Source organism: Budorcas taxicolor, chromosome X (genome assembly GCF_023091745.1).
Source record: "Budorcas taxicolor isolate Tak-1 chromosome X, Takin1.1, whole genome shotgun sequence".
Classification (NCBI taxonomy): Eukaryota; Metazoa; Chordata; class Mammalia; order Artiodactyla; family Bovidae; genus Budorcas; species Budorcas taxicolor.
Genome location: NC_068935.1, coordinates 141,872,754 through 141,888,839, shown reverse-complemented (window position 1 = coordinate 141,888,839; position 16,086 = coordinate 141,872,754). Strand labels below are relative to the sequence as shown.

At 43.7% G+C, this 16,086-nt stretch overlaps 1 protein-coding gene across 1 annotated transcript; it reads right to left on the bottom strand.

The window, feature by feature from the left end:
- Positions 1 to 1,813: 1,813 nt before the first annotated feature.
- Positions 1,814 to 14,148, bottom strand: LOC128070630 (odorant-binding protein-like). The gene is made up of 6 exons (XM_052663937.1): positions 14,071 to 14,148; positions 13,458 to 13,597; positions 7,933 to 8,000; positions 4,012 to 4,122; positions 2,046 to 2,147; positions 1,814 to 1,833 (listed from the first exon to the last, which is right to left on the bottom strand). The coding sequence occupies exons 1-6, from the start codon at positions 14,146 to 14,148 to the stop codon at positions 1,814 to 1,816; spliced, it is 519 nt and encodes a 172-aa protein (XP_052519897.1).
- Positions 14,149 to 16,086: the final 1,938 nt, after the last annotated feature.

The window sequence follows — 16,086 nt, the reverse complement described above, 5'->3', positions numbered from 1 at the left end:
GGACATGATTTAGTGAGAAGGAGAGATGAGATGGGAGAGGGGGTGTGAGCGTGAAGAGAGCAGGATCATGTTAATCAGGAACCAGGAAAGTCGTCTTCGTGTTGTTGATCTTGATTCCATGGAGACGAGGACGTGTCTGGTCTCAGTGACTCTTTCTGTAGGTGAATAAGAGAGAACCAATGGTTTAGTAGAGCTGACTGTGAGACAGCTCACAAGGGTTAGCCTCAGGCAGTAGGCTGTTCAGGGTACAGGGAGCTGGTAGCTGATCCAATAACCGATTCCAGGTGGACCTCAACACTGCACATTTCTGTGATGGCAGATTGTCCTCGGAATGTACATGTGGTTCGAGATTTCCCATTTTGGATTGATTCTATGAGTAATGATTTCACAATGCATGTACAAGGTGGTGCTTCATCTAAAGATGATTTTCAGGCTCTATACTTGGAGCAGACAACTCTAACCCTGAAACTTTTGTCTTTTGGGTCCTCAAGAATTTTTTTAATTTTTTTTATTTATTAATTATTATTTTAATTTTTAAAATTATTTGCATTTTAATTATTAATTTTTTATATTCTGGTATAGCTGATTATCAATGTTGCATTAATTTCAGGTGTACAACCAAGTGATTATACATACAAAAGTTAGTATCTATTCTTTTTCAGATTCTTTCCCCATTTAGGTTTTATAGAGTATTGCGTATAGTCCACTGTGTTATTCAGTTGGACCTTGTTCTCTATCCATTCTGTATATAATAGTTTCTATCTACTAACCTCAAACTTCTCAGACGATAGGGATCTGCCTGCAACTCAGGGGACCCAGGTTTGATCCCTGTGTTGGTAAGATCTTGTGCAGAAGGGAATGGAAAAACACAAGGATGTTTGCTGGAGAATACCATGGACAGAGGAGCTTGGAGGGCTATGTTCCATGGGGTCGCAGAGAGCCAGATGTGACTGAGCAAGGAACCTTTCTTCCACTTTCCGTTTTCAACCGCAAACCTCCCAATCCTTTTCTTGCTAACCCCCTCCCACTTGGCAACCTCAAGTCTTTTCTCCACGTCTGTGAGTCTGTTTCTGTTTTGTAAATAAGGTCCCATGCAGAAGTGATATCTATGTGAAAATGAAAGTTACTCAGTCGTGTCCAACTCTTTGTGACCCCATGGACTAGAGCCCACCAGGTTCCTCTGTCCATGGAGATGCTCCAGGAAAGAATACTGGAGAAGCTTTCCCCTTTTCCAAGGCATCGTCCCAACCCAGGAATGAAGCCCAGGTCTTCCCAGCTGAGCCACAAGGGAAGCCCAAGTATCCTGGAGTGGGTAGCCTTTCTCTTCTCTAGCATATCTTCCCGACCCAGGAATTGAACCGGGTCCTCCTGCATTGCAGTCGGGTTCTATACCAACTGAGTCATCAGGGAAGCCCTGCTTCTTTAACACCGATTCTCCTGGAGGAGGTATGTGTGGGGCAACCGCAAGGTCAGGATGCATTGGAACACTGAGAGTTTCCACCTACTCATGGGGATTCCTGCTTCTCTCTGATGACTCTGGTCTGCAAGATTCCCGTAGGATATGACTCTCTCACCACAATTGCTCAGCGTTAATCAACCAAACTGTTTGCAACTTAATATGGCTCAAGAGCAGCGAAATTATGGAGCAGAGAAAAGTCTTTCGTGACACGTTTAAACTGTTGAGATAAACATTTCACATGCATGGAATAACGGTGTGACCTTCTTACTTCATCTGGAATGGGCACCATTAATAACGGATATTTTTTTTTTTTTCGGACCATGTTTACTTACATAATATCAGAGTCACTGGTTTTCACTCCTCTGGACAGTCATCTGGGGAAAAACAAAATGGGAGAAATAAAAGAGCCACCAATTACTAACATTCCCAGCATCTCCAATGTTTCATTCTCTCTTCCTTTTTTTAAATAACGGATCTTAAAAGAGATGACTTGTGGAAGAAGAAATTTTGAATAAGCTGATTTGTTTCCTGATATTTACATACCAGGTGAATGGTATGGTCAGGGAAAGAAGTATAATTCCATTACCATTATCGATGAAATTCCGGATATTTTCTTCTGGAATCCCTCTTTCTCTCACTGCATTCCTGAACTCCTCTTCGTGTTTTGGATCAACATTATTTCCTGCGCCTGTCAAATCACCGTGCAAAAAGCAGAATTGTGACCCCTGGGAACCCATGGATACTCCTAAATCTACAGAACCATGAATGGAACATGCCAATCAGATGTTCACTTGTATAATCTAAGACTTTCAAACGGTTGCCACAAGACAGACATATGCTTTCTGTCTTAAGAATTGAACCCAGTCCAACTTGGTGAGCAGGACACCCTCCCCCTCAGCATCAGGAGCTGGATGACAAAGACTTGCCAGGATCTCCATGAATCTGGGCCTCAGTTCATCCTAATATGGAACCTACTTGCTTCTCACACCTTCCTCGTGTAGGTAACTGTCACTCATCTCTGTTTCTAGACCCAGCTTATTAGGAAACACGCTTCTCTCCTTCCACAGACACGTTCTCCACTTTGCACTTAATGCCAGAGGGCAATTTACTCTTTCATGAACCTACCGTTCTACCCAATAACCTTTTCTGATATAGACACCTGTTGTCCCCAAGGCACACACACCTCTCAGGGCTTCTGTGTGATTAGGGAGTGATGTCAGTGTTCATAAGAACAATGCATTTGAAACATGGAAAAGGGCAAAGATTTATCCTGTAAGTATCTGTTTCAAGGCTTACAGTACGTCAGAAAACTGATATTGTATACAAACACATAGCTATAGAATCTGCATATATATGGAATCTAGAAAGATGGTACTGACAATGATCTTATTTACAGGGCATTAGTGGAAAAACTGTCATAGAGAAGAGACTTATGGGCATGGGGAGAGGGGAGGAGATGGTGAGATGTATGGAGAGAGTGACATGGAAACTTATATGACCATCTGTAAATTAGATGGAAAATGGGAAATTGCTGTATGTCTCTGGGAACTCAAACAGGGGCTCTGTATCAATCTAGAGGGGTGGGATGCGGAGGGAGATGGGAGGGCGGTTCAAAAGAGAGGGACCTATGTGTACCTATGGGCTTCCCTTGCGGCTCTGCTAGTAAAGATTCCTCATGCAGGAGACCTGGGTTTGATCCTTGAGTTGGGAAGATAACCTGGAGAAGGGAAAGGCTCCCCACTCCAATATTCTGGCCTGAAGAATTCCATGGACTGTATAGTCCATGGGGTCATAAACAATCAGACACGACTAAGCAACTTTCACACAAGCACATGTATGCTGCTGCTGCTGCTGCTGCTAAGTCGGTTCATTCATGTCCGACTCTGTGCGACCCAATAGACGGCAGCCCACCAGGCTCTGCCGTCCCTGGGATTCTCCAGGCAAGAACACGGGAGTGGGTTGCCATTTCCTTCTCCAATGCGTGAAAGTGAAAAGGGAAAATGAAGTCACTGAGTTGTGTGGAACTCTCAGTGACCCCATGGACTGCAGCCCACCAGGCTCCTCCGTCCATTGGATTTTCCAGGCAAGGGAAGCAGATGTATACGTATGGCTGATTCATGTTGATCTTTGATAGAAAACAATGCCATCCAATAAAGAAGTTATCCTTCAATTAAAAAATAGATAAAAATTTTAAAACAAAAGAAAGTCAGTCTCATTATAGCCATGGCATGAAATTAGTTGAAATATTAAATATTTCAACATTTAAAAGTCAACATTTAACATAAAATATTAAAAAATGATTCAAGTAAAACTTCCTTTTTAAAATTTCAACAGAAAAACATCATCTTGAAATGTCTGATGATGTGATATTCTGCACCCTATGGCCTCCTGTTTCTTGGTATATTGCCTTCCAGGATCCTTAATTCTGTGAGCATAAAGATACAGGCCTTGCACCCTGAGTACTGTCAGCACCTCCTGATATTCTGAATGAGTCTTGACAGTGGACATGTAACATTGCCATATCAGTGGAAGTTTTAGGATGTCATACCTACCAAATAATCCCACCAGTTCTGTCTCCTTGCCATCTGGATCCACGTTGAGATGATGCACTATGAGATAGTCCTTGTCCCCACTAATGAGTTGAAATTCATTGTGACCCGCGTCTGTGAGAGTGAGAAAAGATACAAACAGCCCCACCTTAACTAGTTGTCAGTTAGATTATTGCGGCATACGGTGGGCATGAAGAACGGTCCATTGTGTATTGACCCACTCACTCCATGTGTGCACAGAATGCTACCGTTAACCACGGCACGGAAAGGAGGCATGGCTTTTTCTCACCCCCACCTTTTCCTACCATTTTCCGGTCACTCCTTGCTGTCTTAGCAAGATGCTTACCACATTAGAACGTGTGTTCTAATGAACCCCAGAGATTCTTTTTCTGCATTGTTTCTTGACTTGCTGAGTCTTCCCTGCTGCCCGTGGGCTTTCTCCACGTGTGCTGACTGTGGAGTGCAGGCTGGTGTGGTGTTCGGGCTTCTTATTGCAGGGCCTTCCCTTGTTGCCGAGCACAGACTCTGGGCTGCGGGCGCTTCAGTAGTTGCAGCTCGGGGGCTGTAGAGTGCAGGATCAGTAGTTGTGGTGCATGAGCTTAGATGCCCCATGGCGTGTGGGATTTTCTCAGACTAGGGATCAAACCCATGTCTCCTGCCCTGGCAGGCAGAATTCTTATCCCCTGGACCACCGGGGAAGTTCCTGAGAGTGGTTTAAAACATCATGAACGTGTTATCAAATACAGGTTCTAAAATTCTTGGATGTCTGTTACCCCGGCCACAAATTGATATCTCTTGACCAACCTACCTTGAGTTCATCACCTTCTGTTCCTGAGTGCATACGCCAGGCCCGGCAACCTTGTGAACACTTTAAGTATTGTGTTTCCCGAGCCCCTCAGTCTGGGGTATGACACAGCTCACTGGCTTGTCTGTTGGTGTGAAGACAGCTTACCTAGTAGGACGTGAAGGCAGTGACCACCTAGAGGTGGCCTCCTTCCGCACCTGGGCCACTGCCCCTGCTCTCCGTCCTGCCCGTCCTCTCTGCCCCATGCGTCTGGACAAGAAGCAGCTCTGGCCTACTGTGCATCACACTGCACTCTCTGCATCCCTCCTCAGTCTCCTGGCCTCCACCTCACCTTCCTGCAACCACTCAGCAACATGCGATGTAAAAACGCCCGTCTGTGTTCCTGAACCTTGCAAACACCACTTGCTCCGTCTCTGAAACACTGAAAATTTTTAGTGTGCTTGTAAAAAAGAAAAAAAGCAGCTTCAGAGTCTCATAGCCCTGACAAGAATATGCAATTTTCCCAAGGGCAGGCCGAGTCCACCAGCCTTGCCCCCACTGGGACAGAAGTTCATACTATGCATGTCCTCAGATTATCAGTGACCACCTGTGGTTCACCATGGCTTCACAAGGTGGGCATAGCAGCATCACTGAATTGACTGTCATGTTCATGAACAGATGAGACAGTGAGAGTAACCTGTCTTCTGGGTGTCAGCTCACCATCAAAGCCACTGCTGTACTGCGCCTGATGCCAGTACCCCTCACAGTCTCCAAAACAAAGCTGAAGACTGCAATGGCTGGTCCCCAAGAGACCTGCCAAGACGCCTTGCCCTTCTGTTTATCTCCCTTGTTTAGTCACTGTGGAAAATCAAGCTAAAACAGATTGTAAAAATAGAGAAGCGGAAAGACAGTGGAAGAATTCACAATTCAACCAAGGGAAATCACAGAATGGGAACAGGAAAATGAAATCATAATTTAGAAAACATCATATGTTAGAAGTTATCAATGAAAAGGATGGGGAAAGATTTCAGGCATGAATTTTACTAATGTGTGATCATCGCACATGCGCTGTGCCACTACTTAGTTTGGGTAAGGGTTGTGATCACATATGATGTGTTTAAATTTCAGTCAAATATGTTACCCCTAGGCCATGAGAAAATAATAATGTTATTTAGGGCCATTATAAAGAGCTCAGAGATACGAAGCTTAGCCAGCATTCCCATTGCTTTAAATAGAAGCTGTGTTTACGGTTGAACTCATGATGATTTCCTTGAGTTCAAGTTCATCCATCTCATCTTGAATGGACTAAGATATTATAAGATTGTTTTTAAATAGTGAATGGCACTAATGTGCCACCTCAAGATAGACCCCGAGACCTCAGTTCATAAGCCTGTTGTAAACTATCTGTGAGAATTCTATGAAAGCGAAATTGTGCACTCATGTTTAGCCACGTTGTTCTGGTTGATACATAATTGCGATGCCACGTCTGACTCTCCATGACTCCACGAAGTGTACCACACCAAGTTCCTCAGTCCTCCACGATCTTCCAGAGTTTGCTCAACTTCATGTCCTTTGAGTCGATGATGCCATCCGACCGTCTGATTCTCTGTTATCCCCTTCTCCTCCTGCCTTCAAACTTTCCCAACATCAGGGTCTTTTCCAATGAGTCAGTTCTTCGCAACATGTGGCCAACGTACTGGGACTTCGGCTTCAGTATCGGTCCTTCCAATGAATATTCAGAATGTATTTCCTTTACAATGGATTGATTTGATCTCCTTGCAGTCTGAGGGACTCTCAAGAGTCTTCTCTAGCACCATCCTTCAAAGCATCTGTTCCTTGGTGCTCAGCTTTCTTTACGCTCCAAATCTCCAATCCATACATAACAAGGGGGAAAAAAAAAATACTGTTGAGTAAACGGATTTTGTTGGCAAAGTGATGTCTTTGCATTTTAATAAGCTGCCTTGGGTTGTCATAGCTTTCCTCCCAAATACAAATTTTCTTCAATTTCGTGGATGCAGTCACAATCCACAGTGATTTTCGAGCCCAAGAAGATAAAACCTGTCACTGCTTCCAGTCTTACCACTTTCTATTTCCATAATGTGAGGGGACCAGATGCCATGATCTTAGCGTTTCTGAATGTGGAGTTTCAGACCAGCTTTTTCAGTCTCCTCGTTCACCCTCATCATGAGACTCTTAGTTCCTTTTCATTATCTTCCATTAAAGTGGTATCATCTGCATATCTGATGCTGTTGATATTTCTGCCAGCAATCTTGATTCCAGCTTGTCATTCATCCAGCCTGGCATTTGGCATGATGTGCTCTGCATATAAGTTATAGAAGCCACATGAGGATATCTTGTACTCTTTTCCCAATGGGAACCAGTCCTTTGTTCCATGTCCAGTTCTCACTGTTGCTGACTGACCCACATACAGGTTTCTCTGGAGCCAGGTAAGGCAATCTGGTATTCCCATATCTTTTAGAATTTTCCACACTTTGTTGTGATCCACACAGTCAAAGGCTTTACCATAGTCAATGAAGCAGAAAGGAAAAAACTTTTTTTTTTCTTTCTAGAATTGCCTTGCTTTCTCCATGATCCAGTGAATGTTGAGAATTTGATCTGGTTCATCTGCCTTTGCTGAATCATGCTTATACGGCTGGAAGCTGTCTGATCATGTACTGCTGAATCTTAACTTGTAAGACTGTGAGCGGTACCTTGCTCACATGAGAAATGAGCCCGACGGTGTGGTAGTTGGAACATTCTTTGTCATTTTCTGTCTTGGCGATTGAGACAGAAACTGACCTTTTCCAGGTCTGTGGCCACTGCCGAGTTTTCCAAAGTTGCTGACACATTGCTGCAGCCATTTAACAGCATTGTTTTTTAGGATTTTAAAGAGCGCAGCTTGAATTCTGTCACCTCCACTAACGTTGTTCATATAATGCTTCGTAAGGTCCACTTAACTTCACAGTCTAGGATGTCTGGATCTGGTCTCGTTGAGTTACACTCCATTGAGGGGAGACGCTTCAGTCCCTGACCTCTGATTTTTAGTAGGAGCAGAATTCAGATGTATGGGGTTATTGAAGAAAGATGAGACCAAGATTTCTACCTGAATATACTCTTTCCAGTGAAACGTTCATACTTACAGTCAACAGCATAAAAGTTTCCTTCCTTTGTGCCTGAGACATATTTTTCTAGGCATTCTCCATTCTCCCTTAAAAAAAAAAAATGCATATTCAAGGTAGTTGAGTAAGACAATAAAAATTTGATGTATAATTAGCATTCTTTCTGTATGACACCCAAGAATATGTGTCAGGTATCACCTCAGTGCTGGTGAACAATTTGACCTTCAAAAGGGACAAAATATGTTGTCTCGTATGCAGTCACTGTCAAGTGACAAGGATGGTTTGTCTACACACTAAATCTGACTAGTAGTTACAATGACAACCTGCAGATACAGACAGGTCAGGTGTAAAGCCAATAAACATAGAGAAATCTAGAATTTTAGGAAGAAAGGAAAAGGATGAACTTTTCCTTTATATATATAGTTTCTGAAAACAGAGAGGCATAGGCATCATGACAAACCTGGGGGATTGTCACAGCCCTGGCAGTGAGCCATTAGACAACAAAAGTGGAAGTGTTTGTCACTCAGTTGTGTCCGACTCTCTGCGACCCCATGGACTGTAGCCCACCGGTCTCTTCCTCTGTCCGTGGAATTCTCCAGGCAAGGAGACTGGAGTGGGTTGCCCTTTCCTTCTCCAGGGGAATTTCCGAACCCAGGGATCGAATCTGGGTCTCCTGTATTACGGGCAGATTTCTTACCCTCTGAGACACCAGGGAAGCCCTTAGTAGACCATATGAGAGCCATCAGGCCTTACGAGACAATATGAGATCCTCCAGGCCTCATTACACAATGTAAGAACCACCAGGGAAGCCCTCAGTAGACAGTATGAGAGCCAAAAATCACAAAATTTAAAAATGTTTAATTTTCTCCAAATACACAGTGTTCCTCCATCACAATACCATATGAGGATTAAACCTGAAAGACACATATCTGTATACAGACACATTTCACACTCACAAAGACACTTGCACAAGCAAACACTTAAGTACACGTGATGTGCTTATATGTTATGAAGAAATTTATGCATATAATATATGATACGTATATATTGTTACCTCTGTAACAAAAGAGGAAGTGGCTTCACATATGTCCTCTGTACATGTATGTGAAAAAAGGGGCATTTGGCATATATAAAGAATCTTTGTGAAACTAATACTAAAAGAGAAATAACCCTACAGGAACTGGATTAATTTTTGAACAGACACCTTGGAAAAGAATGCCCACAGTGAAGTGTGGTGAGTGTTCTTAGTCAGTGAAAGTGAACGTGCAAGTCATTCAGTCATTTCTGCCTCTTTGTGACCCAATGGCCTATACATTCCATGGAATTCTCCAGCCCATAATACTGGAGTGGGTAGCCTTTCCCTTCTCCAGTGGTTGTTCCTGACCCAGGAATTGAACTGGGGTCTCCTGCGTTGCAGGCAGATTGTTTCTTTACCAAGTGAGCTTCAGGGAAGCCCTCTTAGTCATTAGGGAACTGAAATGCATAGAAATCACTGAAAAACAACCACAAAGTGGGAACACAACAATTATCCAATATAACCTCAAATACACACAATTTTATCTGAGCAGACAAACTCCTTTCATTTGGCGTGGAAAACGTGATTCTTTGCATATGCAGACAGTGACAACTGCTTTAAACATTGTGCTGAGTGATGGAAGGTGGGGAAAATGATTCATAGAGCATGTTTTTCTCGCATGAAGATCCAGAAAATTTAGAAAGTGCAGATCTGTCTTATCTACGGCTCTAGGGGTAGAAATTTGATGATGAGAAAAGAAAAAGACAGTATGAAATGGCAAAAAGATAGGACACTGAAAGATGAAAGCAAAATTCTGTCTGGGGAGGCCTTACGAATAGCTGTGAAAAGAAAAGAAGCCAAGAGCAAAGGAATAATGGAAAGATATTCCCATTTGAATGCAGAGTTCCAAAGAATAGCAAGGAGAGATTAGAAAGCCTTCCTCCGTGATCAGTGCAAAGAAATAGAGGAAAACAGTACAATGGGAAAGACTAGAGATTTCTTAAAGAAAATAAGAGCTATTAAGAGAATATTTCGTGCAAACATGGGCTCAATAAAGGACAGAAATGGTATGGGCATAACGGAAGCAGATGATATTAAGAAGAGGTGGCAAGAATACACAGGAAAACCCTACAAAAAAGATCTTCATGACCCAGATAATCACGATGGTGTGATCACTCACCTAGAGCCAGACACCCAGGCATGTGAAGTCAAGTAAGCCTTAGGAAACATCACTACAAATAAAGCTAGTGGGGTGATGGCATTCCAGTTGAACTATTTGAAATCCTGAAAGATGATGCTGTGGAAGTGCTGCACTCAATATGCCAGCAAATTTGGAAAACTCACCAGTGGCCACAGGACTGGAAAAGGTCAGTTTTCATTCCAATCCCAAAGAAAGGCAATGCCAAAGAATGCTCAAACTACTGCACAATTGCACTTATCTCACACACTAGCAAAGTAATGCTCACAGTTCTCCAAGCCAGGCCTCAAATGCACATAAACTGTGAACTTCCAGATGATCAAGCTGGATTTAAAAAAGGCAGAGGGAACAGAGATCACATTGCCAACATCCATCGGATCATCACAAAAGCAAGAGAGTTCCAGAAAAACATCTACTTCTGCTTATTGACTATGCCAAAGCCTTTGACTGTGTGGATCACAATCAACTGTGGAAAATTCTTCAAGTGATGGGAATACCAGAAAACCTGACCTGCATCTTGAGAAATCTGTATGCAGGTCAGGAAGCAATAGTTAGAACTGAACATGGAACAACCGACTGATTCCAAATCAGGAAAGGACTATGTCAAGGCTGTATACTGTCACCCTGCTTATTTAACTTATATGCAGTGTACATCATGAGAAATGCTGGGCTGGAAGAAGCACAAGCTGGAATCTAGATTGCCAGGAGAAATATCAGTAACCTCAGATATGCAGCGGACACCACCCTTATGGCAGAAAGTAAAGAAGAAGTAAAGAGCCTCTTGACGAAAGTGAATGAGGAGAGTGAAACAGTTGGCTTAAAGCTCAACATTCAGAAAACGAAGTTCATGGCATCCGGTCCCATCACTTCCTGGCCAATAGATGGGGAAACAGTGGAAACAGTGGCTGACTTTATCTTGGGGGGCTCCTAAATCACTGCAGATGGTGATTGCAGCCATAAAATTAAAAGATGCTTACTCCTTGGAACGAAAGTGATGACCAACCTAGACAGCATATTGAAAAGCAGAGACATTGCTTTGCAAACAAAGGTCAATCTAGTTGAGCCTATGGTTTTCCCAGTAGTCATGTATGGATGTGAAGTTGGACTCTCAAGAAAGCTGAGTGCTGAAGAATTCATGCTTTTGAAATGTGGTGTTGCAGAACACTCCTGAGAGTCCCTTGGACTGCAAGGAGACCCACCATCCTAAAGGACATCAGTCTTGAATATTCATTGGAAACACTGATGCTGAAGCTGAAACTCCAATAATCTGGCCACCTGATGCAAAGAACTGACTCCTTGGAAAAGACCCTGATTCTGAAAAAGATTGAGGGCGGGAGGAGAAGGGGACGACAGAGGATGAGATGGCTGGATGGCATCACGACTCAATGGACATGAGTTTGAGCAAGTTCTGGGAGCTGGTGATGGACAGGGAGGCCTGGCGAGCTGCAGTCCATGGGGTCGCAAAGAGTCGGACACGACTGAGTGGCTGAACTGAACTGAACTGAAGAAAAGGAGGTGTGCTGGAGAAATTTTATAACTGTTTTTAAAAACAAAACTGTTTCTATTTCTGAGTGTGTTGTGTCTTTTTGCCACTCAGGCTGCTCTCTGTTGCCGGGGGCAAGGGTCATCACTCTCTAGTTGCAGTGCCGGGATTTCTCACCATGGTTTATTCTCCTCCTGTGGAGCATATAGCTATATATAGCATATAGCTCAGTCATCATAGCACATGGGCTTACTTGCTCCCGGGCACGTGGCGTCCCTCCAGACCTAGATGGAGCTCATGTCTCGTGCATTGGCAGACAGATTCTTAAGCACGGAGCCACCAGCTAAGACTAGGAGAGAATACTGGAGTGGGTTGCCATTTCTTATTCCAGGTAAAATTGATTTCAGAAAGATTCAGTTCAGTTCAGTTGCTCAGTCGTGTCTGACTCTTTGCGACCCCATGAATCGCAGCACACCAAGCCTCCCTGTCCATCACCATCTCCCGGAGTTCACTCAGTCTCGCATCCATCGAGTCCATGATGCCAGCCAGCCATCTCATCCTTGGTCGTCCCCTTCTTCTCCTGCCCCTAGTCCCTCCCAGCATCAAAGTCTTTTCCAATGAGTCAACTCTTCACATGAGGTGGCCAAAGGACTGGAGTTTCAGCTTTAGCATCCGTCCTTCCAAAGAAATCCCAGGGCTGATCTCCTTCAGAATGGACGGGTTGAATCTCCTTGCAGTCCAAGGGACTCTTAAAAGTCTTCTCCAACACCACAGTTCAAAGACATCAATTCTTCAGCGCTCAGCTTTCTTCACAGTCCAACTCTCACATCCATACATGACCACTGGAAAAACCATAGCCTGACTAGACGGACCTTTGTTAGCAAAGTAATGTCTCTGCTTTCGAATATGCTATCTAGGTTGGTCATACCTTTCCTTCCAAGGAGTAAGCATTTTTAATTTCATGGCTGCAGTCAATCAGTTATATATATTTATAAAGCCATGTCTCCAAGCATAGAACATGTAGTGGTTTCTTTTCTTGATATTTTTATTCCACACAATGCATACCTGAGTTTACATGTTCTCATATGGGGGGATAACTCGTGAGCAAATGTGTTGATTTCTGCCATACTTTCATGTTCCTAGGAAGCTGTCTTTGGTATAGTGGACATTCCATGAATGGTACTTAGATCTGTGTGTGTGTGTGCTTGATAGCTCAGTCCTGTCTGACTCTTTGTGACCCCTTGGACTGTAGCCCTCCAGGCATCTCTGTCCGTGGGATTCTCCAGGCAAGAATACTGGAGTGGGTCGCCATTTCCTCCTCCAGGGGATCTTCCTGACCCAGGGATGGAACTCCTGTCACATGCATTGGCAGGCGCCTGGGAAGGGACTTGGGAACGTCACTAGGGGCTCCGAAGGCTTTGGGAAACTCAGTGGTGATGAAACCTCCCGTGAGGAAGCCCCGAGGGCAGAGCTCACTGTTTGCTCTCCCCTTGCTCTCACTTCTGTGCTCAGTGGGAACTGTCTCTTACAAATTCTGCAGGAAGGAGTTCAGCCCCTGGTGGGGACTCTGGGCGCCAGGACACGAGCCTCTTCTCTCTGCCGTGTCCCTCTTCCCTTTACTGAGTTGATGCCAGTAGTGCTTCCGGGTTCTCCCTCTAAGCAGAATTTTCAGGACATTCCCTGGAGGCTCACGGTGGAACCACCCTCCCCCCAACTCAGAGAACTTGCCCAGCCTCACAGCTCAGGGCGTCTTCCTCTACCACCCAGAGAGCTCCCTGCAGGCAGGGAAGAGACACCCTCCCTCAGTCTGGGGTTTACAGTTGTTTTCCTTTTGGGTGATTTTTACTTACTTGACGTAAAAATGCATCACTATTGTGCCATTTTCTTCATCAAACTCAATGCAACGCATGAAAGCGTAGAATGGCCCACCCTCGGTGATCTTCTCTATGTTATTGGCTGCCGTGTAATAGTTTAACCATCTTCCTGTGAACTAAAAGTTAAATTCCCTTCAGAAATCGCAGTCCATCTCTGTAAATTCTGCCCAACATCATCCCTCAGGAGTTTCCCTGCCCTTTCACTTAGCCGAAGTTACCTATCTTTACGAACACAGCCCTAGGTATAAAATCATAGGAAACCTCATGTCAGATTAAGGAAATAATTGAGGTATTACTGAGATAGCTTGAGCTATCTTGTCAAATGCAACAGCCCTAATCCAGCAGCTGTGTGGTCTTCCTTCCATTTTACAAGAGTAGTGAACAGGCATGAGACCCAGTGAATGGATGGTAGAGATGATACAGACATCACAAACAGCAGGTATAGAGCCCGTGAATGGAGCAATTCTCAGTTGCAGGGACATGGCTAGGCTTAGCCGTCCACATGACCAAACCTCGAAAGGGACACTCACCTCAACACTCACTAAGACTTCCTCCCAAGCTAGGACCACCGTTCAAATGCCCCTGGTACCTGTGAGTTCTCTCCGTGAGCTTCACCTTGACTGGCAACAAGCAGACCAAGGACAAGACTGCACAGCAGAGCCTTCATCTTGTTGACTCTTGAAGTCCTTCTGTAGAAGCTGAGGGTGTCCCAGTGGTTGGAGAGGATGCAAAATTGCTGCCACTTTTATAGCCTGCATCTGCTGGCGTGATACATCGTGAGCCAATAGTTGTTCCTCATATGACCACAGGTGCAACAGAAGGCACCTTCAGGATCCTGGTTGGCAGAGATACACTCTGCTGGCATTCTGTCATTTTGATAATGATATTTGTTTTGAGAGAAGCATACGTGGATGCGGGCATTTGACCTTTAGTAAGTGAGAAACTGCAGTACATCCAATATTGCAAGGGGACAATTATTTATTTTCCTGTTTATCATGAGATCCAAAAATGAGATGAGCTCTCCAAGGTGCATATGCCTCACTTCTGCATGGTTCTGTTAACATGGTGGAGACAGTCTAACATTTATTTTCTAAAAGTAAAGATTGACTGTGTGGTTTAGCCAAGGGAACATTACTTCCTAAGAGACCCTTGGAAATATTCCTATTTTTCTGAGGTGGGGAACAGGTCAGCACAAAGCATTTACCACCTTCTCCTGCCCCAATGTGGGCTTTTTCCTCCTAATTACTGAGGACGATCTGGTAAAAATGCCACTTAAAGTCATCTGAAGATTGCACACCAGTTGTTTATTTTCAGTGATTGCTCTCCAGACAACCTTCTACCCATTTAATCTGTAATATAATATTTACTCACTAACTCAGTTGTTTCTCCCAGTGAGCAAAAGTACTGGACAGCTGTTCTTGCCACTTTTAGAATTCTGAATGGAAAAAATAAATTTTCTGACTCAAGGTCACTGAAACAGTGAGTCATTTTTCTAAATTTTTTATCAAATTTAACTCACTTTCATCTTCATTCATGGGAATTTATCAAATAAACACATTAAAAGATTAGTTATGTTCTGAGTATAGAAAGGAAGAAACGATGAGATTCAGGGTTTCTGAGTCAGCTAAGTGAGAACTTCTCCTGGGAAAAACTAGAGTTCAGACTCTTTCATTTGGGTTGAAGTCAGACCTTTGAGGAGAGCTTGTCATCTCAAGGTCATCCTCAGCTCACATCCTCAGGAGATCACTTTCCTTCATGTTCATGGGGACCGACATTATATCTATGTTTTTTCCTTTTATTCTCTTTTCTTTCAGTTGCAATAGCATGCTATCTCTTTTGTTCATACATTCCTCTGTATATTACCCTGACGTATTTTCAGCCGTGAAGTCTGCGTGATAGAAGGCTTTCATGTCTCAGAATATCCTGAGACCGTTTCCTGTCTTTGGTCTTTGATCAAGATGCTAATTTTCCTTTTTTGCTTGTTTGTTTCTTTATCTTGGCTACAGAATGCAGCATGCAGGTTCTTAGGCCCCAATGGGGATGAATCCTGTATGGACCCTGTACTCTGTGAGAGGGAAGGGCAGAATCCTCACCACTGGACCACCAGAGAAGTCCCTGATTCAGATAAATGTGAGTGGTCATGTGACCCCAACTCACACCCCTTATCATCCCATCATCGCCCTTCTATCTCTACTTTTGTATATCTAGCATTCCCAGGTTTTCGTTTTGGACTCTTAGCAACATGTGTCCCCTGGGAGTGTATCCTAGGACCATCCTATCTTAGGAAGATCTTTCTAACTGCCAGTCAAGGGGAGATTAGACACTATTTCTTTTAGGAGATTATTGCAACAGTTGTAATAATCATGTTGGTTTCCACTGGTCTTAGCACTCTTCTTCCTTCATTGTGTTCACAAGTCTGTTCTCTATATCTGCATCTGTGTTCCCTCCCTACAAATAATATGTAGCTGGTGAGAGATGATAATAACAATGGCAACAAAAAGCAAGTCAAAGAAACAGTTCCAACATGGAGTCACCTTTGGTTCTTTGCAACAGTTCCCCACTGTCAATGCCCATTCCACAGTCTTGTGGAAAAAGAGGGCGGTAA

What these genes read in the sequence shown, in the direction of transcription:
- LOC128070630 (XM_052663937.1), bottom strand. Translation starts at nt 14,148, where the DNA reads ATGAAGGCTCTGCTGTGCAGTCTTGTCCTTGGTCTGCTTGTTGCCAGT. An exon ending in GTGATGCATTTTTACGTCAA is followed by an intron (nt 8,001 to 13,457) that starts GTAAGTAAAAAT and finishes TTTTTTTTTAAG; the next exon opens with GGAGAATGGAGAATGCCTAG. An exon ending in AAACTTTTATGCTGTTGACT is followed by an intron (nt 4,123 to 7,932) that starts GTAAGTATGAAC and finishes TCACTCTCACAG; the next exon opens with ACGCGGGTCACAATGAATTT.